General features: G+C 41.0%; 1 protein-coding gene across 1 annotated transcript in view; it reads left to right on the top strand.

Moving 5' to 3' along the window:
• The window catches only part of brip1 (BRCA1 interacting helicase 1), a 321,080-nt gene that overhangs the window by 192,854 nt on the left and 100,477 nt on the right, over window positions 1-27,749 (top strand). Inside the window, exons 16-17 of the mRNA XM_041196890.1 lie at window positions 21,087-21,246; window positions 23,012-23,133. Of these exons, the coding sequence (XP_041052824.1) occupies window positions 21,087-21,246; window positions 23,012-23,133 (282 nt within the window). The remainder of the gene's footprint in view (window positions 1-21,086; window positions 21,247-23,011; window positions 23,134-27,749) is intronic.

Genomic DNA, 27,749 nt, shown 5'->3' with positions numbered 1-27,749 from the left:
CGAAAGAGTTACATCTTCTTACTTTTATCAGGACCTGATCAAAGTCTGGAATGTGGTCGCCTCGCGACGCAGCTCTCCCCCGTCAGGAGTAGCGGCTATTGTCAGAGAGCCGCTGCTCAGGAATCTGCCCCTCCGTCCTTTTCAGTGGTTGGCGGAGAGGAGGGCTGTGGCCGCAGGTGTGACCAGGATCGGGGACGTGCTGGGTGGCGGAGGACTGGGCTGGATGCTCCCGCAGGAGTTGGCGCGTCGTGCGTCTGTGAGTGTCCAGGTCGCAGCCGATGCCATCCAAGACCTGAGAACGGTCGTGCTCGGACCTGATGTTATTTTGGGTCTTGAGGTGGCCCAGGTGCACAGTGGTCTTCCGTCTGAGCGTTCCCCTGTTCGGACAGAATTCCACATTGGCCCCAAGCCCCGAACCCTCCCTCGGGTGCTGATGCCCCGCAATATGTGGCGCCTCGGGGACATGCCCTCTGTGCCTTTTGGCACGGCAAAGAGGAGCTTTTTGTACGGACTGCTGCTGCACACCTTCCATTTTCTCGCCCTTGTCCGTCGCCCGGACACGCCCTGGCGTGCCTTGTTGCCGTCGGGCGGTGGAGGCCCCCGATGGGAGGCCCTCTACGGAGGTGTCCTCCCCCTTTCTATCGGGGACCTGGGTTGGAGGGTGTTGCATGCAGCAGTCCCGTATAATAGGAGAATGCATAGGTTCACGGACTGCCAGGACATTTTTGCGGTCTTGTGGAGTCCGTGGACCATGCATATATAGGGTGCTGTAGGCTGCACTCCCTTTTTAGTTACTTGAAAAACCTTTTACTGATGTTTTGTTTGCACTTCAGCCCCACGCTCCTGATCTATGGGCACCCGGTGCGGAAGAGGGTCGGGAAGGAGGAGGACCTCCTCGTGAACCTGCCCCTGGGCCTGGCCAAGTTGGCCATTAACAGGTCCAGGCAGCGGGCGATCGACGGGGGAGTCCTGCCCGATTGTTTGTCCCTCTTCCGCGGCTACGTTCGCTGCTGGATATCCCTGGAGAGGGAGCACGCGGTGTCTGCTGGCACTCTCGAGGCCTTCCGTGCCTGGTGGGCACCGCAGGGACTGGGGTGTTTTGTTGACCCCTTTAATCACATTTTGATTTAAAGTTTGTAAGGTTCCTTTAAATTTTGTTCTTGGTTTTACAGCTGACCTGAATTAGGGGCTGTGCCTGATTTATCCCAATTTTGTTGATTTGGTTTAATTGGTTTCACTTAAAAGATTATTGCTTGGCCTAAATAGCCAAGTGGTTATGGTACTGGGTTTGTAACCCCATGATCAAGAGTTCAAATCTCACAATGGCAAAAGCTATGAAACAATGTAACTTCATCTGAAACAGATGGAAACAGGTTTACTCAAAAGAGTATCAAGAGTTCAAATCTCACAATGGCAAACTATGAAACAATGTAACTTCATCTGAAACAGATGGAAACAGGTTTACTCAAAAAGAGTATCAAGAGTTCAAATCTCACAATAACAAACTATGAAACAATGGAACTTCATCTGAAACAGATGGAAATGTGTTTGTACTCAAAAGAGTTACAGGAAGATATAGGCTTGGCCTTCATAGCCAAGGGGTTATGGTACTGGGCTTGTAACCCCAAGATCAAGAGTTCAAATCTCACAATGGCAAAACTATGAAACAATTTGATCAACTGGGGTAAATGTTCTGGACTCCTGGTCGGTCAGTGGCAGATGGATCCCCTACCCGAGGAGCTCAGGCCTTTCACCTGGAGCAGGACCAGCCTCCTCTACCTGGGGGTCCATCTCTGCCCCGCTGAGGAATCCTGGCAGGCAAACTGGCAGGAACTGGAGACGAAAGTCACCGCTTGCCTGCGGCGCTGGACAGGACTGCTCCGAGTGCTATCTTACCGAGGTCGAGTTCTGGTCATAAACCAGCTGATCGCCGCCATGTTGTGGTATCGGCTGGTCACTTTGACCCCTCCCCCGGACTTTGTCACAAGAATCCAGAGATTGTTAGTCGACTTCTTCTGGGACAAAAGATTGCACTGGGTCGCTGCCGAGGTTCTGAGTCTCCCGCTTAGGGAGGGTGGTCAGGCGCTAGTGTGCCTGCGCACACAGGTGGCGACTTTCCGCCTTCAGACCCTGCAGCGATACCTCTACGTCGAGCCTCCTCCTAGATGGTGTGCCCTGATGACGTATTTTTTCCGTCAGGTGCACGGCCTGAATTATGACGTGCAGCTCCTGTTTATAGAACAGCTGGGCCTCGGTGGCTTCTTGCAGGCGTTGCCCGTCTTTTACCAGGACCTGATCAAAGTCTGAAAAGTGGTCGCCTCGCGACGCAGCTCTCCCCCGTCAGGAGTAGCGGCTATCGTCAGAGAGCCGCTGCTCAGGAATCCGCCCCTCTGTCCTTTTCAGTGGTTGGCGGAGAGGAGGGCTGTGGCCGCAGGGGTGACCAGGATCGGGGACGTGCTGGGTGGCGGAGGACTGGGCTGGATGCTCCCGCAGGAGTTGGCGCGACGCGCGTATGTGAGTGTCCAGGTCGCAGCCGATGCCATCCAAGACCTGAGAACGGTCGTGCTCGGACCCGACGTTATTTTGGGTCTTGAGGTGGCCCAGGTGCGCGGTGGTCTTCCGTCTGAGCGTTCCCCTGTTCGGACGGAATTCCACATTGGCCCCAAGCCCCGAACCCTCCCTCGGGTGCTGGTGCCCCGCAATATGAGCCGCCTCGGGGACATGCCCTCTGTGCCTTTTGGCACGGCAAAGAGGAGCTTTTTGTACGGACTGCTGCTGCACACCTTCCATTTTCTCGCCCTTGTCCGTCGACCGGACACGCCCTGGCGTGCCTTGTTGCCGTCCGGCGGCGGAGGCCCCCGATGGGAGGCCCTCTACGGAGGTGTCCTCCCCCTTTCTATCGGGGACCTGGGTTGGAGGGTGTTGCATGCAGCAGTCCCTTATAATAAGAGGATACATAGGTTCACGGACTCTCAGGACACATGCCCTTTTTGCGGTCTTGTGGAGTCCGTGGACCATGTATACATAGGGTGTTGTAGGCTGCACTCCCTTTTTAGTTATTTGAAAAACCTTTTATTGATGTTTTGTTTGCACTTCAGCCCCACGCTCCTGATCTATGGGCACCCGGTGCGGAAGGGGGTCGGGAAGGAGGAGGACCTCCTCGTGAACCTGCTCCTGGGCCTGGCCAAGTTGGCAATTAACAGGTCCAGGCAGCGGGTGATCGACGGGCGAGTCCCGCCCGATTGTTTGTCCCTCTTCCGCGGCTACATTCGCTTTCGGATGTCCCTGGAGAAGGAGCACGCGGTGTCTGCTGGCACTCTCGAGGCCTTCCGTGCTCGGTGGGCATCGCGGGGACTGGGGTGTTTTGTTGACCCCCTTTAATCACATTTTGATTTAAAGTTTGTAAGTTTCCTTTAAACTTTGTTCTTAGTTTTACAGCTGACCTGAATTAGGGGCTGTGCCTGATTTATCCCAATTTTGTTGATTTGGTTTTCATTTAAAAGATTATCAAGAGTTCAAAACTCACAATGGCAAACTATGAAACAATGTAACTTCATCTGAAACAGATGGAAACGGGTTTGTACTCGAAAGACTTTCCATACTGCAGTATATAATCCAGGATAAGACTCTTGTGCAGTACTGAGGGAGCGTGGAGGGCCAGCCATTTTGATTGCACTGGCAAGGAGGTTCAGCTACTTTGACTGCATTAAACTAAGTAACTGTGTAAACTGTTCTAGTAGTTCAGATGGATGTTAAAGAACCCATGACACTGTTCAAAGTGCATAAGTTTATCAGTGTTCCCACAGTGATTGCCATGTTTATCTAAATTTTTTTTTATTTGTTCATGGGATGTGAGCGCGCTAGCGTGGGCAGTATTTGTTGCTGTCCACGTTGTGTACTTATGCCCTCATAGTACTATTATAGAAGGGAGTTCAGGGTTTTGACCCAGTGACAGTGAAGCAATGGCAATACAGTCCCAAGTCAGGATGGTATATGACTTAGTGGGAAACTTGCAGATGGCGGTATTTCCATGCATCTACTGCCTTTGTCCTTCTAAGTGGGTAGAGGTTTCAGTTTTAGAAGGTTTTTTCGAATGAGGCTTGGTAAGTTGCTGCAGTGCATCTTGCAGATGGAATATACACTGCTGCCACTTTATGTTGGTAGTGGAGGAAGTGAATGTTTAAAGATGTTTAAAGATGATGGATGGGGTGATGATCAAGCAGACTTCTTTGTCCTGGATGGTAATATAAAAACAAAATGCTGCAGATGCTGGAGATCTGAAATAAAAACAGAAAAAGCCAGAAAAACTCAGCAGATCTGGCAGCATCTGTGAAGAGAGAAACAGAGTTAATGTTATGAGACCAATATGACTTTTCTACCTCTCTTCAGTTCTGAAGAAATGTGATAGGCTTTATCCTGTTGAAAAAAGAGGGAGGGGAGTCAGGTGGAACTAAAGATCAGAGACTTCTTCATTCCATTCTTCCAGTTTCTCCCTCTCCATCACATCTGTTCTGATGATGCTATTTTCCACCACGGTGCTTCCAACATAGCTTTTTTTTTCCTGAACCGGGGATTCCCCTCCCTCACTGTAGTTGACAGGCCCCTCACCCATGTCTGACCCATTTCCTGCACTTCTGCCCTCACCCATTCCCCTCCCTCCCAGAACCACAATAGGGTTTCCCTTGTCCTCATTTTCCACCTATCATACTCCATCTTCAAAAGACCATCCTCCATCATTTCCGCCACCTCCAGCATGATGGCAATACTAAACACATCTCACACCTCCCTGTCAGCATTCCGAAAGGACCATTCCCTCCTGGTTCACTCCTCTGTCACTCCCAACATTTCATCGCCTTCCCATGCAAACGCAAGAGGTATAACATCTGATCCTTTACCTCCTCTCTGCTCACTGTCCAAGGCCCCAAATGCTACTTCCAGGTGAAGCAACGATTTACTTATACTTCTTCCAATTTAGTCTACTGTATTTGCTGCTCACAATGTGGCCTCCACTGGGGAGATTAAACATAGACTGGGTGACCGCTTTGCGGAACACCTCCGCTTAGGCCACAAGTATGACCCCAGCTTTCCGGTTGCTTGCCATTTCAATTCACCATCTTGCTCTCATGCTCAGTTTTCTGTCATCGGCCTGCTGCAATGTTCCATTGAAGCCCAACACAAGCTGATGGAACTGCACCTCATCTCCCAGTTAGGCATTTTACAGCCTTCTGAACTCATCATTGGGTTCAACAACTTCAGACCATGAACTCTGTCTTTCATTTTAAATTCTTTTCCCGCCTAAGTGTCAGTTTATATCTTGTTTTCATGTTTTTGCTTTCGGACAGAACTAACCTTTGTTCTGCTATTAATTCCTACTCCAGACCAATGCTTTGTTTCTTTACTACTACCATTACCATCCCTTTGCCTTTTGTTCCATGACACGTTTGGTATTTAATCTCCTCTGCCCTCTAACCTATCCCTGACCTACCCTGACAAGGCCATGGGAAAAGTGCAGGGAAATGTAGTTAATTGGATTGCTCCCCAGAGAGCCAGCATGCACTCTGGGCCAAATAGCCTCCTTTTGTGCTGTAATGATCCTACTTGTACCTTGTAGATGGTTGACAGGCTTTGAGGAGTTAGGCAGTGAATTAGTCACTGCAGAATCCCCAGCCTCTGACTTTCTCTTGTAGCTATATGGCTGGTCCAGCTAAATTCCTGGCAACCCCAGAATGTTGTTGGTGGGGGGAATTCACAAAAACATAGAAAATAGGAGCAGGAGTAGGCCATTTGGCCTTTTGAGCCTGCTCCGCCATTCATCATGATCATGGCTGATCATCCAACTCAATAGCCTGCTCTTGCTTTCTCCCCATATCCTTTGGTCCCTTTTGTCCCAAGAACTATATCTAATTCCTTCTTGAAAACACATGGGCCAGAATTTCCCCATTGGCGATTTGGGGACGGGGCCCGCTCACCGACGAGAAAATTACACGGGATGACATCGGGAGGAACCCCCAACGTCATCCTGGTCCCTTTAAATTTTCAGGAAGGCGGGCAGACAGTGAAATCAGCTGTCCGCTCGCCGATCTGTCAATGGCTAATTGAGGCCATTGTCAGGGTACTTAAAGTAATTAAAAGACCTGCGCGTCCAACCTTAAGGCTGGCAGGCAGGCCAGTAGCCCCAGAGGGCTTCTGATAATACGTGAAATGTCATCCACTGGCGGGATGAGGTTTCATGTTCCTTTTTAAAAACTTTAATAAATATAAAGTTATATTTATTAACATGTCCCATCTCGTGTGACATTGTCACATGAGGGGGACATATTAATATTTTTATTTTTCTATTTTTTAAGTTTTTTAGACTGTCACTGATCTCCCTGAGACAGCACTTAGTCTCAGGGAGCAGTGCGCTCTTTCATGCACATGCGCGAAAGAGCACACTTTGACAGTTGGGGATTCCCCCCACCCCCGCACTGGAAGCGCATAGCGCTTCCTGTCGGGCAAGCCGCTGGGCGGACCTTAATTGGCCCACCCGCTCAAAATGGCGGTGGGCCCTGTTTCGGCAGCGGGGGTCAGCTGTCCACTTGCCACCAAGCCAGTGGGGCCCGCATGCCCACCAAGGGCAAAGTTCTGCCCCCAATATTTGCCCTCAACCATTGATGGTTGAGCGAATTCCACAGGCTCATCACTTTCTAGGTGAAGAAATTTCTCCTCATCTCAATCCTAAATGGTCTACCCCATATCGTCAGACTGTGATCCCTGGTTCTGGACTCCCCCGCCATCGGGAACATCCTTCCTGCATCTACTCTGTCTAGTCCTGTTAGAATTTTATAGGTTTCTGAAATCCCCCCTCATTCTTCTGAACTCCAGTGAATATAATCCTAACCAACTCAATCTCTCCTTATATGTCAGTCCCGCCATCCCAGGAATCAGTCTGGTAAACCTTCGCTGCACTCCCTCTATAGCAAGAACATCCTTCCTCAGATAAGGAGACCAAAACTGCTCACAATATTCCAGGTGTGGTCTCACCAAGGCCCTGTATAATTGCGGCAAGACATCCCTGCTCCTTTACTCGAATCCTCTCACTATGAAGGCCAACATACCATGTGTCTTCTTTACCGCCTGCTGCACCTGCATGCTTACCTTCAGCGATGGTAATGCTGTTGAATGTCAAGGGGAGATGATTAGATTCTTCGTTGTTAAAGGTAGCCATTACCTGTAACTTATGTGGTACAAATATTGTTTGCCACTTATCAGTTCAAGCCTGAATGTTGTCCAGATCTGCTGCATGCGAGCACGGATTCCTTCAGTATCTGAGAAATTGCAAACATCAATCACTGCAATCATCAGTGAAAACTTCTGGCCTTATGATGGAGAAAAGGATATTGATAAAGGAACTGAAGATGGTTGACCCTGGGACATTGCCCTGGGGAATTCTTACAACAATGTCTTGGGACTGAGAGGATTGGCCTCCAAAAACCACAACTGTCTTCATTTGAGCTAATTATGACTCACTCAAGTGGAGAATTTCTTCCCATTCCCACTGACTTCAATTTTGCTGGGACTCCTTGATGCCACACTCAGTTAAATGCCAACTCGGTTGATGTCAAGGGCAGTCATTTTCGTGTCAACTTTGGAATTAAGCTCTTTTGTCCATGTTTGGACCGTGGTTGTGATGAGGTCAGGAGCTGAATGTCCCTGGAAGAACCCAAACTGAATGTGATGAGCAAATTATTACTGAGTAAGTGCCGCCTGGCAGCAATGTCAACAACATCTTTAATTATTTTCCTGATGATTGTGTGTAGACTAGCGTTAATGGCCTGGTTGGATTTCTGCTTTTTGTGGAAAGGCAATTTTCCACATTGTTGGGTGGATCCCAGTTTTGTGGCTGTAATTTATTCTATGTGAAGTGTTGAGATGCGACAGGTGCTGTAGTTGGTGAAGCTGAGTTATTTAAAATTCCCCGAGGGAAACTTTAAACAACTGTCATAACCTATATAATTTTAAATGCCATATTTTAGATGCGACTCTAAATTCAGGAATCAGACCACCAGTTCTCAAGGCTTTACATTAAACTAAATGAAACATTTTATTTATTAATAAAGGTTAAAATATATATACACATGGCTTCAAATTACTGCTATCATCTTTTTTAACAAATTCCCAAACTAATCCCATTAAGGCAACAGCAACCCATAGACTAAACCAGACACGAGGCAAGCATTTTCACTGTATGAATTCAAAATGAGGTTCTTTTCACTTTGGTTCCTGTGGAGACAGTTGGAGGCTTGCAGCTGCCTTTTGATCTTACATTGCCTCTGCTCTGCACTCGCGAAAACTGCTAAAGTTATACCTATGACTACTGATTGAATGCAAATTCTCAGTGTATCACCAGCCTCTTTGAACTCTATCTTTTAACAATGTAACTCCTTTCATAGTACCAATTTTATTAGCAATATAAACGTATTGCTTGGTAGCTGCTAGATAGGTGCCAGTTTTCACCCCACTTCTTGAATACTCTATTCAAAAAATGCAAATGCACTCTACCTCTCTATTTATATCTCAAAACTAGTACATATCAAAGCACCCAGACTAGCTGGCTTTAATCCAATTAACACACACCCACAAACTAAACCCCTATTTTAAAAGAAAAACATTTTCCAAAATATTATACACATTAATAGCTTCATGAGAGTGCAGTGTGTCAATTCAACATAGCAGAAGTGTATTCTGCTGTTCTCAGTGTCATTTGTCATTTTTTAAATAGATTTATTTGGATAACCAACTTTTTAAAATTATACAGAATTAAAAGAGTTCTCTTGCCATTGTACGCCCAACAACAACATTTTGGGTGGTGCACCGCTTGATAATTTGGAGAAATACTGTTTCAGAATGTGTGATTTGCTACAAAATAAAGTAAGTGCAACTGAATGTTGGTAAGTATTTTTAAAGGGCTTGCAAATGTTTTACTTATCAGATAGATTTTTAATCGGCATTGTACATGCTTTCAGAATCACTGGATGTCAGGTGTAGATCATATTGATCACTCTGTACTCCCAACCCTTGGAAAAGAATGCAAATACAGTTATACCGTAATTTCGTTTAAATTGAGGAATGTATGCACTAATGTAGAAGAGGTTAATGATTAATTTAAAGAAATGAAAGTTATTTTCTCTATGTGGTTCCATTGGGATGAGGCATTGGGAGCCATTTCTGCTCTCGCATATTAAGATCTAGAAGGTTTTGTGCTGATAAAGAACTTAAACTTGACCCGTTATGACCCATTTCCAGCTTAGTGGAGGTACTCCTTGATTTTGTTGCTATGTTTATTCATGGACAAAATCCAGAAGCAAAAACTGAAAGGTTGGTGTGTGGGAAAGGGCTTTTAGATCAATGTTTGTCCCAAAGGATTACTTTAACTGATCCAGTGAGCACTGGAGCAGTGATATTATGGTGGATTTAAAGTTGAATGAGTACTACAGGCTCCCAACAGCCGGAATGGAATAAAAATAACATTACTATCGGTTTCTTTTTAAACAGTTAAATTGTTTTTAAATTTTGGCTTTAGCTCTCATTTGAAGCTGCACAACCATGGTAAGAATTATAGCAAACCAACCAACAAAATTGTACAAGGCTGAAGCCACTTAATAACTTGAGGAAATGGCAAATTTTAAGTTGATGTTTGATGTACATAGAAATACCTTGAAGTCGCAACATGGAAACAGGCCATTCAATTTATATCAGAGTTTCACTTGAGCGAAGTATTTCCCATTTGTTCTCCTATCCCTTCCACTCCTTTTCATCATCTAGCTATCTGATTTAATCTTGAATGTTGACATAGTTTCTGCCTGAATCATATGAATTCCCCATTCTCAACTCTGTAAAGAGATTTCTTCTACACTCTGTGGCAAATTTCTTGCATTGAATCTGTATCTATGGCCCCTTGTTCTTGACCTGTCAACTACTGTATAGGGAACAATCTGCTATCCATTGTTCCAAACTTTCATAATGTTAACTGCTTTTATCATATCTCTGTAATCTGCATTTTCTTCCTTTGTATTTGTATTTCCTTATACAAGATGCCATTCTAGTCCTCTGCCTTTTCCATGACCTTCAGTGTGATGTCAGCAACAAACACACCTTCCTTTAATCTTCCATTCAACCATTCTGATATCTTGGTCCACTTCTTAGTCATCTCCAATGCCCCCCTCTTTCCTATGGCCCTTTTCCATGCAAATGCGGCAGATGCAATACCAGCCCTTTCACTTCATCCTTTCTCACTGTCTAGCACCTCAAACAGTCCTTCTAGGTGAAACAGCAATTTGCCTATATTTCTTTTAATTTAGTGTACCGTATTCACTATTCACAATATTGTCTCCTGCAATTGGGAGACCAAATGCAGACTGGGTGACTGCTTTGTTTTTCCATTCAGTCCTCAAGCCTGATCTTGAGTTTCCAGTCACCTGTCATTTTAATTATTCACCTTTATCCACTCTGACCTCTCTGCCTTTGGCCTCCTACAATGTTCTAATGAAGCTCATGGTGAGGAACATTACCTCATCTTTCAAGTGGGTATTCTGCAGCAATCTGGACTCAACACTGAGTTCAGTAATTTTAGATTGTAACCGCTGCTCTCATTTTGTTTCATTTATCTTTGCTGGTTAGGCTTTCTTCTCTCTTATTTCTCGCATTTCTTTTCCTTTGTTTTTGAACAGCAGCTGTTCAGGATCTTGTCGTTCACACATCCTGGACACATCTTTTGTTTGTTCACTTGTCCCATTACCACTTCCATTGGCCTTGTACCATGTAAACTTTTGTCATTTGATTTCTCCTGCCATCCACCCTATTACAGTCCTTCCCTTTTGTTTCTTTTCCCAACCTCCCCTTTTCACTTGCTCAAAATCTTTTACATTTTTAACTTTTTCAAGCTCTGATGAAAGGTCATTGATCTGAACTGTTAACTCTGTTTCTGTCTCCACAGATGCTCCCAGACCTGCAAAGTATTTCCAACATTTTTTGATTTAATTTCAAATATCCAGCCCCAGCAGTGTTTTGCTTTTGTATCACTAGTGATTCTGTGCTGTACCATCTCTGAATCCTCAGTATCATACTGAACATAGTACTCTAGGTCTTAAAGTTTGAAATTCATAATTAACTCTTTCCTTTTTCATTCTGTTCTTCTTATGATAGAACTGAAGTTTCCAATAACTTTTTTATAACCTTATCAACCTGAGCAGCTATCTTTAGTCACTCTGTTCTTCCACAATACCGAGTCTACTTCCATTTTTTTCATTAAAAACTGTTGCAAATTACTTATTGGGCGCATCCGCCCCCACTCTTTGATCATTATCTACAAGTTGAAATCCTTTCCTCTCAGACATCTCACCTCACTTTTAATTGTATATTGATTCATATATTTGTACAATAGTTTACTATTCCTTTTATTTTTATTTTAAATCCCATATTCTTGGAAATCTTCACCTTCCCCTTAACCACTTTTTATTATTTTCTCTCATTCACCTTTAATTTTTTCATTATTCTTCTTATTGTACTCATAAGCCCTCTTTTTCAATTTTGGGTTGGTTTCTAACCTCATTATTTAACCAGGCACCTTAAAACTCATTGTAGCTTCCTTTTTTAACACAGTATTGTTATTCTGCTGATTATTGTGCCAATTTCTCCTTCCACCTCACCCCAGCTAGCTCGCTCCTCAATTTTCTGTAATATTCCTAATCCAATCTGATGTTCTAGTTTTTCTTCTGATGTTTTTTCTCTCTGTTTTAGTTAAGACCATTTGCTTCTAACTTTGTTTATAAAACTTTTTAAAAGCTCAAGTTCAAGCATCTACATTTTTGTGCAAGCATGCATAGTTATTATTCTTTTCAAAGCTGGGAAAAAGAAAAATATATTTGATTTTTATAAATTCTTATTAAATTCGCAAGTTATCATTTGACTTGCCTGTAAACTACTGTTTGAAAGTTTATCAATAGAAAATAATCCTCTGGAGAAACCTAGGGTCACTAAGAATTGAAAGTGGTGGGGAGAAGGGGCCATCATACATTTAGAATCATTCTGCTGCATGTTACTGTGGTTTACTTTAGAGGAGCCCATTCAACTTCCACTATCCTGTCTGTTCAGAACTCAGGAACACCGCTGCTCTTTTACCAACTCTGATCTTCCACTGGTATTCCCCCAGTCCTTATCCTTTCAGCTCCTAATCTGCCGCTCTCTCTTTCCACAGTGTACTAGTATGTTTAATGGGCTGTCTAACTTTTCATTTCTTTCAACTTAAAAGCCAATTTGCTGAAATAAAATAATTTGTTTTAGTTCCAACGATTAAAATTATTTCCGAGCTTTCTGTTCTTGATTTTGTAGGTGTACTGTGGCGACAGTGCATGAAGCAGTCAGGACACATTAAAATCAAATTTCCCATTCTCTGGGGAGCCACAGTGACTTATTGGATATTTTTCCAGAGTGAAGTTTTGATTTTAATGTGTGCTGACTGTTCCATATCACCACTAAACACCAATATAGTAAGGGAAGGGACAAATCCCATTAAGTTACTTTAATTAATAAAAAAAAAATATTGCATTTATATCGCACTTTTCACAACTACCGGATGTCTCAAAGCTCTTTACAGCCATTGAAGCATTTTTGTAGCCATTGTTGTAGAGAGGAAACGCTGAAGCCAGTTTGCACACAACAAATGTCCACAAACAGCAATGCAATAATGACCAGATAATATGTTTTTGTGATGTTGATTGAGGGATAAACATTGGCCAGGATACTATGGATTGCTGTCATGCTCTTCTTGAAGTAGTGCCATGGGATTTTTTGTGCCTCATCCAAAAGACAGCACCCCCAACAGTGCAGTGGTACGCTGGAGTGTCAGCATTGATTTTTATGCCCAATTCCTGAAGTGGGACTTGAACCCAGAACCTTGTGACAGGCAAGAGCGCTGCAAACTGAGCCACGTCTGACACAAATTAAATCTTCAGAATAGAAATCATCCTTCCAGAAAAGTGCCCTGTAAGTGAAGACAATAATGCAAATTTCGAATTTTAAGTGGGTATACATTTGATGGGGTGAAATGGCATGCCAGAAGCTGGAATTGTGGTGTCAGCCTCAGATATTAACATAAAGTTTAGGTCAAGGGACGGTTTCCTTGTAGCTTCTTGATATCATTATTAACGTGATTAACATTAACATGATTGAGAGGTGTAAGCCCTGTGTTATTGTTGTAATTTTGTCCTATCTGCAGATCATAGAAGTATTAGGGTGAAAAGTAGTGGGAGGCTGTCTTATCTATGAGTTACGTGAAATAGGAATATAAATTGTGAAATTTTGGCATGAACATTGGAATGAGCAGTATGGTAACGAAGAGTTACAGTAGAACATGTAACTGTTCATCTGATGATTTGGGCAGATGAAACAAGGCAGAGATAAATTAAAAAAAAACAATGGAATAATTTCGCATATTCTACAATATTTGCATATTTACAAACTAGTGATTTACTTTGTTTTTCCACTGGCTTGTGAGTGGGATTTTTCATTCGCTGCCTAAAATTATAGGAAGGATTTGAGAGTTAACAGATCTTCATCACAGGAATATGTGCTTAAAGTCCAGCCATGATTATTCTTATAAAGACATTAACTGGAGCTACTTGTGTAAATAACACCAATTAATGTTTAAGTGAAGACACTTGAAATAAAGGTGCAGTACAGCATACCATGGGGGCTGGTTAGCTTAGTTAGCTAGATGGCTAGCATGTGGTTCAGAATAACGACAACAGCGTGGGTTTTATTGCTGTTCTGGCAGAGGTAGACTTGGCATCTGCCTCCTTGTGTTGCCCCTGAGAGTAGGAAGCAATGGCAAGCTACCACTGACAAAAACTGCCAAGAAAAACAGTTCAGGACGAAGCATCAGACAATAAGCCAAGTTCCTGGCTTGGTCAGAGCACACATGACATGACAGCATACTGCAAATTTGCAGGATGCATTTTCACATGGTACTATTATAGATGATGGCATGTTCACTAATTGGTGCTAACTTGTAAATTTTAGACTTTTTACTGGTCTTTATTTAAACTGTGCAAGATTTAGCCTGCACTCTTCCTCCGTAAAGAAGAAGTTTACCACATATGAATGCAGATGGAAAATAATTGGCGCGGACTTGACAGTGCAACATTTATCATCTATCAGAATGAGTTTGAACACTTTTAACTGTAAACAACTACCACTAACACTATTCAAGAGTCTGAGGGTTGATGAGAAAGATGGTTGGCTGAATAGGATTTGTGGACTGTATTTTTAGGCTATGTACAGATAAAGTTAGGAATGCTACGCGTTATTTTAAAATGTTGTTTGAAAATACAGTTAAATAGAGATCATCTCCTCAAAGAACATGTCTAATTTTTCAAGTTGTGATATTCAAGTTCCATATTGATGAACTTGCCAATATATACATATTCATGAAGGGTGTTTCTTTTGGCTACCATAATTCATTTTGCTGTGGAAACAATATCATGCTAATTACATAATATAATCTTTCTAAATTGTAGAATGTAGAGTAATACTGTCCCCCTGGTACTGAGTTTGTCTATGCATAATACCAGGCTTTGCTATTCAGGTTAGGATCTAGATGAATTCATAATAGGTGCAACTAACACACAATGTTAGGTCGCACTTTAGAATTGCTGTATTTATGAAAGAAATATGCTCTTAATGGAATGTTGATCTGGTGCAAAATAAAGGTGAATTGTGATGCTAATGTGAATCTTTATATGCCTTTAGTAGAAAGTGGTGGTAGCAGATTATATACTTCCACCAAGCTTTGAGTGGGGGAATAACTTACATTTGAATCTTCAATAAAACTGTAAAATATCGCTTTTGTAATTGATCTGTGGTAACAGTATAGCTAATATTTTCCTTGATATTCTTCTGGCAGTATAGGCTAACTTTACCATCCCTTGATTCTAACATCATTATGCAGTGGATGTTAAATATTTGAGCTCTAACCACTGCTCTAAAAGAACATAGAAATAGTAATTGCATTGTCGAGTGTGAATTCTGTACCTTTCCCCCCACGCCCCCAAACCTAATATCTATTATATATTTGTTGTAATTGCCTAATGGGCTTGGAACCTACCCTTAGCATAGAAGATTCAGGGGAGAGAGATGTAGGATTACTTCAGAGGAATTTCATGGAAGCAACTTAGCAGGCAGTGACCAAACCAGCCACTTGATTGAGTTGTGGAGGTGGCAAGTTAATTATATCGGCCCATGTCCTAGTTTAAAATTTGAAGTTCTAGTGAAACATTGGACTGTAGGGAAATTTTTCTTGTAATTGAACTACTTGCTGTGTGATTCTGGAAATTTTTCATGACATTAACTTAAAAAATCAAATGGATCATCATTATTCTTGCATGTCAATTTGCTTCCAAATTTCACAGCATCGAAATGATCAATGCTGTTATCTGATTCAGATTCAGGTATACATAGTGATGCATAACAGGATTCAAAGTAGTTGATGTGCACTATGGTCACAATGGAAAATATTTCACAGCTGGAAAAGAAAAGAACATGCAATTAAACTGCTACTGCAGGAGATTGAGAGAGATCAAAGAGTTAATGAACACTTTTGGGGGTATCTAACATTGCTAAATAGAATAGAAAGAGCGTTAGGAATTTCCCTGTGCTCCATGTCTACAAGCAACTGTAAAAATAATTAGGGTCATTGGACAAAGACTTGTCTGGAAAGTTATAGTTCATCAAGTTTTCACAGCCTTAAGAGTATAAAACAACTGCCGTACAATTATAAAGGCAAAATACTGCGGATGCTGGAAATTTGAAACAAAAACAAGAAACACTGGAAAAACTCCACAGGTCTGACAGCATCGGTAGAGAGAAAGACAGTTAACGTTTTGAGTCCGTATGACTTGTATGTCCATATGCTCTGAAGAAGGTTCATACGGACTCGAAACATTAGCTCTGTCTTTCTCTCCATAGGTGCTGTCAGACCTGCTGAGTTTTTCCAGCATTTTTTGTTTTTGTTGCCTTACCTATTATGCTGCCTTATCAGCAAGGTTCCTTTAATATTTTATTTTTGTTATATTTTTGTACAAATTCCTAAAATTCTTTGTATCTGCATCAATCTTATATATTGTTACAAATGGCAAGTTGAAACCAAGTGTGATATTCCGGTCAAGCAGTGTTAAGAGGATGGAGGAATATTTGGATCCAAGCAGAGAAGTGGATAGGAGAAGGAGAATGAGGATAGATGGGCAAAAGAAGGTGGCAGGAACATGTATGGAGGTGGAAGAAGAGAGAGAGGATGAAGAAAGTACTGTGCCTTTTTGGGAGTCAGAATGGTTTATAATCTGGTAAACTGAGGTGTAAGGTAGTGAGCATTAAGGGAAACTAGTGATTCATTGGTACAGGGGTTAGATGCTTTGGTGTAATAAGTCATTGAGATGGATGGATAGTTATTAGTGGAAAGCAGGTGTGGACAATGAGATTCCTGCCATGGATATTTGGGGTAAGGGCATTTGAATAGTTGATGGGGGGAATAGTTTTGATATGGGTAATGGACACTGAGTATGTAGGGTACTGATGGGATAGTGGATATTAGTATGTGGAAATCAGTGGAAATAGGAAGCAGAAGGTGATAATTAAAGTTTTAGTTTGAAATAAATATAAATGGGCAAAAGTAGATTTGGAAATATGAATGGATATGTAAACTGGAAAAGAGCGGGACCTAATTGGAAGCCAGAAGCCACAGAAGAAAGGAGAGAAAGCACTGTAAAAGTGGACCATGATTTCCTGATCCTATTTATTTAATTAGCAGAAACCCAATTTTTCAGGTCCCCATTATTAAATAAAGTTGTGGGACCCTGCTTCTCTCCAAAATTAGGTTCCATTTATTCAAAGCACATGTTTTGAATTCATGAGCTTTTAGTTGGCCCGGTTTTTTGAGGTCAAATTTATTTAGCTACGCATTGGCTAGCCTGCCATCCCAGTAACCACATTACATTTCTTCAGACTATGCACACACATACAGACGTATGCATATTATATTTGTATAAATACACACAAATAAATTGTTTAACAAATTCCTAAATGGCCAGCTCCCTCAGTGGGATTAAGTATTTAACCCTTGACTGATGAGTTCCCTTAAACTTGATTCGATATTTTGAGGCTGTATTGATTGAACGATGCACCTAGTGTTGATGATGATGTCAATAATGGTTTCTGTTAATGATGACACATTGAGATTGGTGATTTCTGCCACCAACACTTATCCTAATCCTAAATTGGCAGTGGCAATAATATGGTACAGGGTTTGTTGTGGTGTTAATAATCAATGGCCCAGAACTTCTGATCTCCGATGGTCCTACCCCAGACATACCCCTTGAGATGTGTTACAGGACCCCTCAGAAGTCCTGATGCACTGACTACACGGGAGTTGCCTAGGAAGATCAGGCATCCATTGGGCAGTTCCCCTGCATCTGGTACCCTCTGAAAAAGTCCTCAACTCTGAGTTAGAGTCCGATGGTTCTGACTTACTTTTCTGGATAGTTATCCAGGAAACCTTAGACAGAAAAGAAACAGTTCTAACTCCTGGGTAATAATCACTCACAATGACCCCTCCCGACCTAACCTGACTACTTCCCCGACCCTCTGACTTTGCCCCCTCCAAAACTCCGACTCTCTAACTCCCCACCCGCCCCACATCCTGACCTGACCCGACCTTGCCACCCTACCCACCCACCATCCTACCCACCTGACCTGCCACCCTACCCACCTACCTCACACTCATTCACTAACACAGTGAAAAGCTATTTAAATGTCCCAAAGCTTTTCACTATGTTAGTGAATGAAGATTTACCAAAATATGGCAGCTAGTGCTGTAAAACTGGTGTGGGGCTTGGCTTCCCCTGGAGGATCCTGCACTATGAAGCAGTACTCCCAGAATTCTAATTTAAACAAAAGCTTGGCAGTTAACTGTTCCCTGTTGCATTCTCCATGGCAATACCTCTACCAATCAGAGCCCACTTGCTGACCAATCAACACACTCTTCTCATGCAGTATAAATTGTTGTTCCCTTTACAATTGGTATTCTTGCACATCTGTCCTGATGAGTGCACAACAAAAGCCTTCGGCAACATGTCTCTTTTTTTCAGCAATACCCAAATTCTGCACTCCTAAATGACTATAATACTATAATAATAATAATTATTATTATTACCGATTACACAAATGTGGGACCACGTGTAATCTCTCAGTCTTTCCAACTCTGCCTCTGTTTTGTAGGATCTCACTTCCCATCCAATACTTTTGGCTGCCTGTAAAACTGAAAAACAGTTTAAAATTCCAAGTACAAAGAATTTTATCCAGGGATATGACTCCAGCATTGTGTTGCCAGTTTTGCAATTCTGCAAGCAGAAATCATTTCATAGAAACAGAAATGGCACTATGATTGTAGTCCAAATATCTCAGCTTCTACCTTTGTGTCTTTTCCCCATTATTTGATTCTGCTCTAATATAGCTAGTTTTATTTTCATTTCAGTATCCCTTCATTCATCTTTCATTCTTGACTTTGCTATCTTTCTAGCATGTACAGCAGGATTTAAATTCAAAGTTTAAAGTAGCAGTGGTGTTTTTAATGTGAGAGCATGTATTTTTTAAGAGCATATTTTATTTATGGTCAGTCCATGGTGATAAAATGTTAGAATTTTCTGTTAAGATTATTTTGTTAAGTCAGGTACTTTGTACATTCCCCTCACTTTTGTTCCAATTTCTCGATATATCTTCAACATAAATAAAAAATGATTTTTTTTAAATGACTTTTAATTCAAGTTAAAGAATTTGTCAGAGTTGGCACAAATATTTAATTTGTTTTCCTTGGGTATAGTAATTAGTATTTGTGGCATCTTAATAAAGATTTTAATAATGGTAAAAGCTGCACTGAGTCTTGCCATGCTGACAGTAACACAGCTGGGTATCTATACTCATTCCTCAGGAAAAATAATAAATGCGACCACAGTTAATTGTTGTCAGGCGCAGTCTGTGTTAAGTCCTTTAGGGGTTGCTCATATTGATATTTTAAGTTTTTGAGTTTTCATTAATTGATAATGCTGTGGAACTTGCTTGTCGTGAATTCTGCAATGCTGAAACTGTAGAGTACAAGCACTTTCCATATTGGTAAATGAATGATACTTTAGAGAATTGTTGTTGCTTATGGCGAGCAGGTGAGCACTAAACTTCCTTGCTAATTGGTGGAATGAACATTATCAAATGAATATAAACTGATACCTTCAATAATATAGCAAGCTTTACATCTGGATTGATAGCTACTTAAGTGAGTAAAGCATCTGTTAGAATGCCAAAAGCTACTTTTCTTGATATCTCATGATAATCAGTTTTCATGTTAACATAACTTATGTTTTACATAGCTAAGTAACCAGGTATCAAAAACAAACTGTATTCAATATTTTGAAAATACTCTGCACATCTACCTGTAATATATTGAATACACATGCTGTTTGCTGGCTCTGTTATAAATTCTCATGCCCATATACAAAGTAGAAGCTGCCTGTGTAAACTTATCCCCATAATTACATCCAATTATTGGTAAAGATTTTGCACTTTCACCACTGACAAGACTGGATAATTACACCATGACAACCTCACATAGGTAGTTTCTAATGTAAATGTGGACGCAGAAATTCATGAATGAAATAATAAAGACTGAATGTACAACATTAAAAACCAAATCATGTTTGCATGGCCTGGTCTGATTATTCCCTTGTCGTTTATTCCCTTTTCATCTGAAGATTATACTGGTCTTAATTCCCCAAGTACAATGCCATGGGATGTCAACTACTTTATGAATTTAATTAATTAACGCTTTGGAAATTAATTTCACATAGATTTTAAATTTTGAAAGTATTTTTTGCCCTGCCTCATTAAATTGCTCCGGACACTTATCAGTTGGTAGAATTTAAATTCACTTAATAAATCTGAAACTATAAAAAGTTAGCCTCAGTAGTGGTGACCATGGCAATTATCATCAATTGTTGTAAAAACCCATCTGGTTTATTAATGCCCTTTTGGGAAGGAAATCTGCCATCCTTTGGTGGTCTAACTTACATGTGACTTCAGACACACAGTGCTGTGGTTGACTCTTAACTGCTTTCTGAAATAGAATAGAATTATAGAATAGTTGCAGCAAAGCAGAAGGCCTTACAAGTCACTCAGTTCAAGGGCAACTAGGAATGGGCAACAAATGTTAGTCTCGCCAGTGATGCACACATCCCATGAAAAAATAAAGAAAAAAATGGCTTGGTAAGGTGGCTGATTCCCTGTCTTCCATGTAGAAGCTGATTAGGTTGACTCACTCTCCAAAGGCTGCAGTCCCCTTTTCTGGGAAATATGCCTTGCATCTTCTCTCATTATCCAGATCACCAATATCAGATGATGCACCTTGATGTATGAAGGACAAAGCAGGAGGATGTGCATTTGCTATTCGAACAAATGAGTTCGTACTGCGGAAGTAGCACTCACCATGTGGAGTTTATATCATGATTGTTCCCTTCCGCCTAAAATCTATGGGAATTTAAAACCCACGTGTGGCATACCCTTTAAATTTACTCCTCTGTGTTTCAATTCTTTCAATTTTGTTGGTTTGTTGCAGAATGGGCCTTGGTGCTTCATTTGGACTTTTTAGTAGTATAAACATACTGCTGGTTTCCACTACTGGTTTATTGCTATTGCACATTTGACATTACTTTTGAGACAAAATTTCTGATGAGTGGAAATTTGCCTAGCTAATGCACAGGTACATTTTCAGTTGATTTGTAAACATCCTCAGGCTGTACTGGATTCCAGATAATAAAATGTTATGACATAAACTCTGGCACCAAAGCAACATTGTTGTCTTGTTAAATACTCTTCAGAAACATGTGAGCAGTGGTTGTCAACATTGCTGCTGATTTAATTTAGCTGTTGGTATCTGCATGACTTAATCACTGTAAAATTAAATTTACTGTAACTTTCTATATCCAAAAAATATTTCTTACCCCTATTTGCAGATGTTGGACAAGCTACAAAGTCGCTGGATGCTCACAGGATTGTGGGATAAACTGGAGGAGGTCAAAGCCGTTGTTGTTGAGGCGAAAGGAGGTGATAAAAGTGACTTTGATGGATTGCTGCAGTCCTACTATAATGTTATAAAGGACAGAGGAAGCAAAGGTACATCAGAGAGGAAATGTCAGTCATTTTAAATCTGCAAAAATGTTTGCCTTTTTACAATTTGGGCCAAACTACAATTAGTCTGGGTAGATTTAAAGCTCAAAGTCCCAAATCCATAAGCAGAAGTGAGGCATTATAAGGTCATGTCAACATGAATTTTGATACAGCACACTTAGAAACGTATGAACAATTTTTGTTTTTTGATTGTGTTAATTTAACAACAAAAAATATGTAAATTATTTTAAAAATTATGTTTCAACACTAAAGTTAATATGGGGGAAATATATGTATATTATTTTGACAATAGAATTTAATCAAGAAATGTTATCCATTGAATCAAGTATGGGTGTGATGAGCTCTGCACTTAAATGATAGGTTCATTTTTAGGTAGAACCATAACTAATTCTGGTGCAACGATCACTGTAGACCCTGACAACATTTTTTAAAAAAAATTTGAATCACGTCTTCAAGTTTTAAGACAACAGACAAACTAAAATCAAAATCCACTAAAAATTACTAAATAGGCAACTAATACTTTAAACTACAGAAATAACATCCCTTATTAGAGTTTTAACTCAATTCATAACCCCATACCACGTTTATGCTTTACAGCGCACACTCCGCGGAATTGTAGTCTTTACAGGAAACAGCCTCAGGTTACTCCTAGTTTCCAAAGGGCTCACTTCTCCCTGTTTTGGTAAGTTGTAATCACCGGTGACCACTGAAAATCCTTGACCTCAGTTGAGGAATCCCGAGCCTACCTCCAGCCCATTGCTCACTCCAGTGATTCCTTCCTCCAGCCATGCCAGGATGAATTTTCCAGTGCCCTTAAATTTCCACAGGTTCCGTCTCTTCGGCCAGAGAAAGTCTTTCCACTGCATTCTGTCTGGTAGCTAATGGAGAAAAACTGCCTTTTTCCACTCTGCTACTGTCCCTGTCTCTCTCTCTCTCTCTTTCTGGGACTTGCTGTCTCTCTCTCGCTCTCTTTCTCGTTGTTCAGTGTTTTTTTTTAATCAGGCTGCCAAGGAGTCTTTAAGTCTGCACAAAGCAACAACAGCTGCCTCCTCCTTTGTGTTCAGGTGTGAAATATGGCACTTGAGTTTCAATAGGTCGACCTGAGCCCACTGACCCATGGTAACCATAACATGGCCTGTTGCCTGGCAGAGTCTAATACAACTTTACATCGACCCCCTTTTCCAGGGCATCCTGTTTTATCCTCAAAATAAGAAACAACAGTTGAAAACATTTCCATCTTAAAACACCTCACATTTGTCATTGTATGATACTTGCCATGTATCCTAATTAATTCCAGTGCATTTATCTTAATTATCTGTTATGTTATTACCAGGTGAGAAGGGGTGAACTGGCTCCCCTCTAATCAAACGCCTCGGTTGGTCACAACAAAAGTTTAAGTTTCTTTTTCACAAGGATACGCCTTTTCCAAATCCAAATGTATTTAGTTATTTAAGCTGCGAGCAATACCACGTGCGCGCGCACACACACACACATATCAGAAATGAGGGAAGGTAAAGCCCAATAAAAAAAAGGTTAAAAGAATGGGATGTGGTGTGATGACCAAAACCCGTGCACACTAAACTGCATATATAATGGACGAAAATGACCGAGGATTGCTGGACTTTTTAGCCCCAAGTCAAAATGTTTAGCTATCCATGTTTAGTAATCTTTTGCAAGCTTATTTATCTTTACCCTTTTAACCTTCCTTTTGGTGAAGTGCCTTGATTTTTCTTTCTGTTTTTGATCTTAGGTGGAGCTCTCTTGGTAGCTGTTTGCAGGGGAAAAGTCAGTGAAGGGCTTGATTTCACTGATGATAATGCCCGTGCAGTGGTTACAATAGGCATCCCTTTTCCAAATGTCAGAGACCTCCAGGCAAGTAATCAAAACTAAGGAAGAATGAGCTGCTGAAACCTTTCCACTTGCAAAATAACCCATAAAAATGTATAGGTTAGAACAAAATGCCTGCAGGATCACATAAAAAAAATGTTAAGTCCCAGCACCTTTGTTATTGTGCAGTTCGTGCAGCAACACATCTGTACCGCATTTTGTCCCCAAAATCTGCTGGCAGAAATGTAATACTAAGCTAATTTAACATTTAAAAAGAAAACTAGTCAACAGAATGTACAACAGCAAACTTCACACATCTGCTTTTCTTAAAGGCTTAATAGACCAAAATCAAGCGATTCAATTTACATTGGAAATTGCCAGAATCCTTAAGGCCTAAAATTTCCATTATAATTTTGTGCATATATTCTGTAGGTAAAATAATATTTTTATAACTTTATAGAAAATGTTTCTTGATTTTCTTTACCACAATTGAAAATTACCGCTGCAAAGTGACCATATTGGCTGAGATCCGCTACAAATTTATTCAAACTTAATAAAACAAAACTTAACTGTTCTTTTCAAAAAGCTAGATTGGTTTAATTGAAAAATTTCATGGGCAGGATTTGTACCTCAGTGGGCAGGCCTGGGAGCGGTCGCGAAGCCGACTACTGCCTGCAATTGGGTCCCAACATCGATTTCACGCTGGCTGGCCAATTAATGGCCAGCCAGTGTGAAAACTGCATGGCAATGCTGAGTGCTGCCAGAGTGGGGTGGGGGGGGTGGGGAGAGTGCGAGCGCAGAAGTTTGCGCATGCGCGCACTGAAAGCTCCCTGAGGTACAGAGCTGCCTTAGGCAGCTGGAAATTTTTAAAAACGCAAATAAAAATTTTACAAATGTTAAAAACATGTCCCCTCATGTGACTCTGTCACATGAGTAGGGACATGTTATAAATGATATTTCAACATTTTAATTATTTTTAATTCCTCTTGGAAACCTTGTCCCGTCCATAGATGAGGTTTCATAAAAAATCCAAAGGCCGCCTGACCGATTCGCCTGCCTGTCAAGCATAAGGTTGGACAGGCAGTGAAAAATTGCATTCAATTATGATTTTAGTAACCTTAATAGGCCTTTTAGTTGTTGAAGGGCTTGCTGCCGATTCCCGCGCGCGCCCGCTGACCGAAATATCGCGCGAGTGCACGATGATGTCAGGACGCTCGCCTGACGTCATTGCGCATCATTTTACGCTCAAGCACGTCGGGTATGTGCCCGCATGCTCAGCAAAAAATCCTGCCCCATGTTACAATAAAACCTTATTCCAATTGGATATGTGGGGACCAACCAAAAATAAACCATTGTAAGTGAGGTACAGACATTTAAAGGTCAGCATTTCAACAGTTCTTTTCTGTATACTTTCAGTTTTATTCCCACTTTTCACATCTCCAATAACCCATAACAAAATGATAACAAAGGGTAAATCTCATGCCTAATTTCCTGCTGTGTACTTGAGTCTGCCTCTCATATCCCCTTAACCCGAGCTGTTCACATTGTGTTCTTCCACTCTAGATATTTCCCATTATTCCCCTTGATTTGTGAAAGCAAGAAATATTGTTGTTCCAGTCCTCTACTGAAATTGGATTCTTTGTACAATGTGGCACAGCATAATGATGATGGAAGTTTTTGTGTTGCTTACACACTGCTTGGCTTACAAAACAAACATTTTGCATTCTAATTGAAAAGCAGAACACTGCGGATGCTGGAAATCTGAAATAAAAGCAGAAAATGCTGGAAATATTCAGCAGGTCAGGCAGCATCTGTGGATAGAGAACAGAGTTAGCATTTCACTCTGTCCTCTCTCCTCAGATGCTGCCTGGCATACTGAGTGAGTATCACCAGCATTTTCTGTTTTTATTTTACATTCTAAATTCAGCTGTATTTCTTTCATAAATCTTTCTTGCTGGTTTTCTCTAGATAACCAACCAGTTCTGTACATATTTGTATGTATTTTTCTCTCCGATGTTCTCCCCCTGCTCCCCCCTCAGGTGGTGACATGCTGGGTATGACCTCACAGGTAGTAGGTTCATCTGCACTTCATTCAATTGGCTATTATCGTCTATTTAAACCATCAAAGGTGGGGTCGACTGGCAATCTCCTTCTCTTCCTCTCTGTGAATGCACACTGTAAACAGGGACAACTCGATAACATCCAGCGCTGACAATTCTCTTCAGTTTTCTTTACTCCGTCCCCAACTTGAAGATTCTGTGACAAATGTAATAGTTAATTATTTCAATAGCTGAGATTTTCTACCTCATTACAGGGAATGAATCTTGGATTTTGTTGATCTGTAGGCCAGTGCAACAACATGTGCATTTCTCACTAAATCATAAAATGTCTGAAATTCCTATTTGCATAGAGAGTTTTGCTTCCTATCAACGATTCTCTTCACTGTAGTGTCCTGGGCATTATTACACATTGCAATCTCATTTTTGAGGAAATTTAGCAGTGTTTAAAAAAAAGCAAAAAGATGTGTCGTACTCTACTGTGGGAATTTCCCTGCAAATGATACAATAACTACTGTTACCAAATGATTATATCCTTCGTTCTACAGAGATCTTTATTTAATGTTTTCCATATGATATAAGGTTGATCTGAACTGCTTTTCAGTGTTTGCATTGTTTGTTGTTGGAGGGTCTGAGCCACAGGTTAAGAATGGATTACATATGTTGCAGGTGATTTCTGTCCTTTTTTGTGATGGCTAGAAAGAGCAAACTGAAATCGTATTTATATACAGTATTTTACGTCATTGGATGTCCCAAAGTGCTTCACAGTCCATTTATTACTTCTGTAATGTAGCCACTATTCTTACACAAGCAAATGCAGGAGCTATTTTTCATAAAGTATGATACTGCAAAGGACCAGTTAAAACCCCCTGCTTTTAGTCATGTGGGTTCAGGGAGGAATGCAAGCCAGGACAGTGGAACTCCCTGTTCGTCTTCACCTCACGCTATGCGATCTTTTGCATTCAAACAGTGAAGCAGGGTCTCAATTTAATGTTTCCTGCAATGGAACACTGCACCCTCAGTGCTATACTGCTCTTTAGCCTATATTTTGTACTCAAGTCCTGGAGTGGAGCTTGAGCCTGTAACAACTTTATCCTGAGACAAGAGTGCTAAACTTAACATTAAACTAACATGTTTTTTTCTGCATATAAAGCCCCCTAAGGACTCAAATAAATTGAAATGTACTGTAGGCCTTTACTTCTTCAGAATCAATTCCCCCCAATTACATTTCCTTTACTTAGCTGATCATTTTTGCTTGGAGATTTTGGATGTTGTAGCAAGAACTGCACAACTTGATTCTATCTTTATGGAAGGCGCAGGAGCTGAATCAGATTGTGATTCAGCCACCTCATGCTAGAATTTTCTCACCAAATGTGTGTTGCTCCTATTCAAAATTTGGTGAGAAAGTCATTGTTCAACAAGAGTACGAGATTCCAGGAGAACTCTCACATGGGGGCAGCAAGAAGGTATACTGGATTATTTTTCTTAGTCTCTTTACATAGTAGATTGAACTTTTTTTTTACCATGGGTGAAATAGGAATTACATACTCTTTTGTTGGTTGGGAATAGAAACTGGCAAGTTAGTGGCAGTGGATGGAACGTACAACATCTTCCAAACGTCAGTTTAAAACTTTTACTTTTCTCTGTTTTTTTTTTGAATTGTAAGTAATAAGTCTGTGAAAATGGCAGAGCAGTCCAGCTTTTTCTTTGTTTATCATGTCCTTAGCAAGTTGCATTGACCTTTAAGATTTTACTTTCGATCAAACTGTGCACAGGGTTTGAAAAGTGGAGCTGTCACCTTGGGGATTCTTAATAATGATTGACACTTATAGTTCACCTTAGACACAGTGGCATGAAGCACATAGGAGTGATGTACCTCCAGGGAAGCTGTTTGATTTTTTTCACTTCTGCTTGGCTGACAGTAGATTGAATTTGCTGTTCATAAGAGAGTTTGGGTTGCATTAGATTTTAATCATGTCACTTGTTTAGAAACCCTGGAAGCAACTGGGATTGAGATGAGTAGATGAGACCAGGGTAAATTTGCACCATGATTTCTTGAAGCATTAAGTTTTGTGTTTGTTGAAATGCCACATAGTGTTCACTGCAAGTACCTGTCCCTTACCTGCAATTACCTGTCCCTTACCTTAACCATGTTAAAATTGAACAGCCCAGAGTGGCAACTATGCAACCAAGCACTTGGAACGACAGACTCTTTATACATCTCAAAGCAAATCTGATTATTTAATATTTTGTGCACTTAGGTAAAAATATCTCACTCTGCTCATTAATGAGGTCTTCTTTTCCTAATTTATAATTGTTGGGGGCTGAATGACCTCTTTCTGTGCTGTAATTCAAACAGAAGCTATGGTGTTAAATTTGAACAAAGGAAATTATGAAGGTATGAGGGCAAATTGGCTGAGGTGGATTGGGAAAATACATTAAAAGGTATGATGGTATAAAGGCAATGGATGGTCTTTAAAGAATTATTACATAGTTTACAGCAACTATACATTCCTTCAAGGCACAAAAACCCCAAAAGAAAAGCCAGCTAACCATGGCTCGCAAAGGAAGTTAAGGATTGTTTAAGATTAAAAGAAAAGGCCA

The sequence above is a fragment of the Carcharodon carcharias genome, chromosome 10 (assembly GCF_017639515.1).
Source record: "Carcharodon carcharias isolate sCarCar2 chromosome 10, sCarCar2.pri, whole genome shotgun sequence".
Classification (NCBI taxonomy): Eukaryota; Metazoa; Chordata; class Chondrichthyes; order Lamniformes; family Lamnidae; genus Carcharodon; species Carcharodon carcharias.
This window is presented reverse-complemented; position numbering and strand designations above follow the sequence as displayed.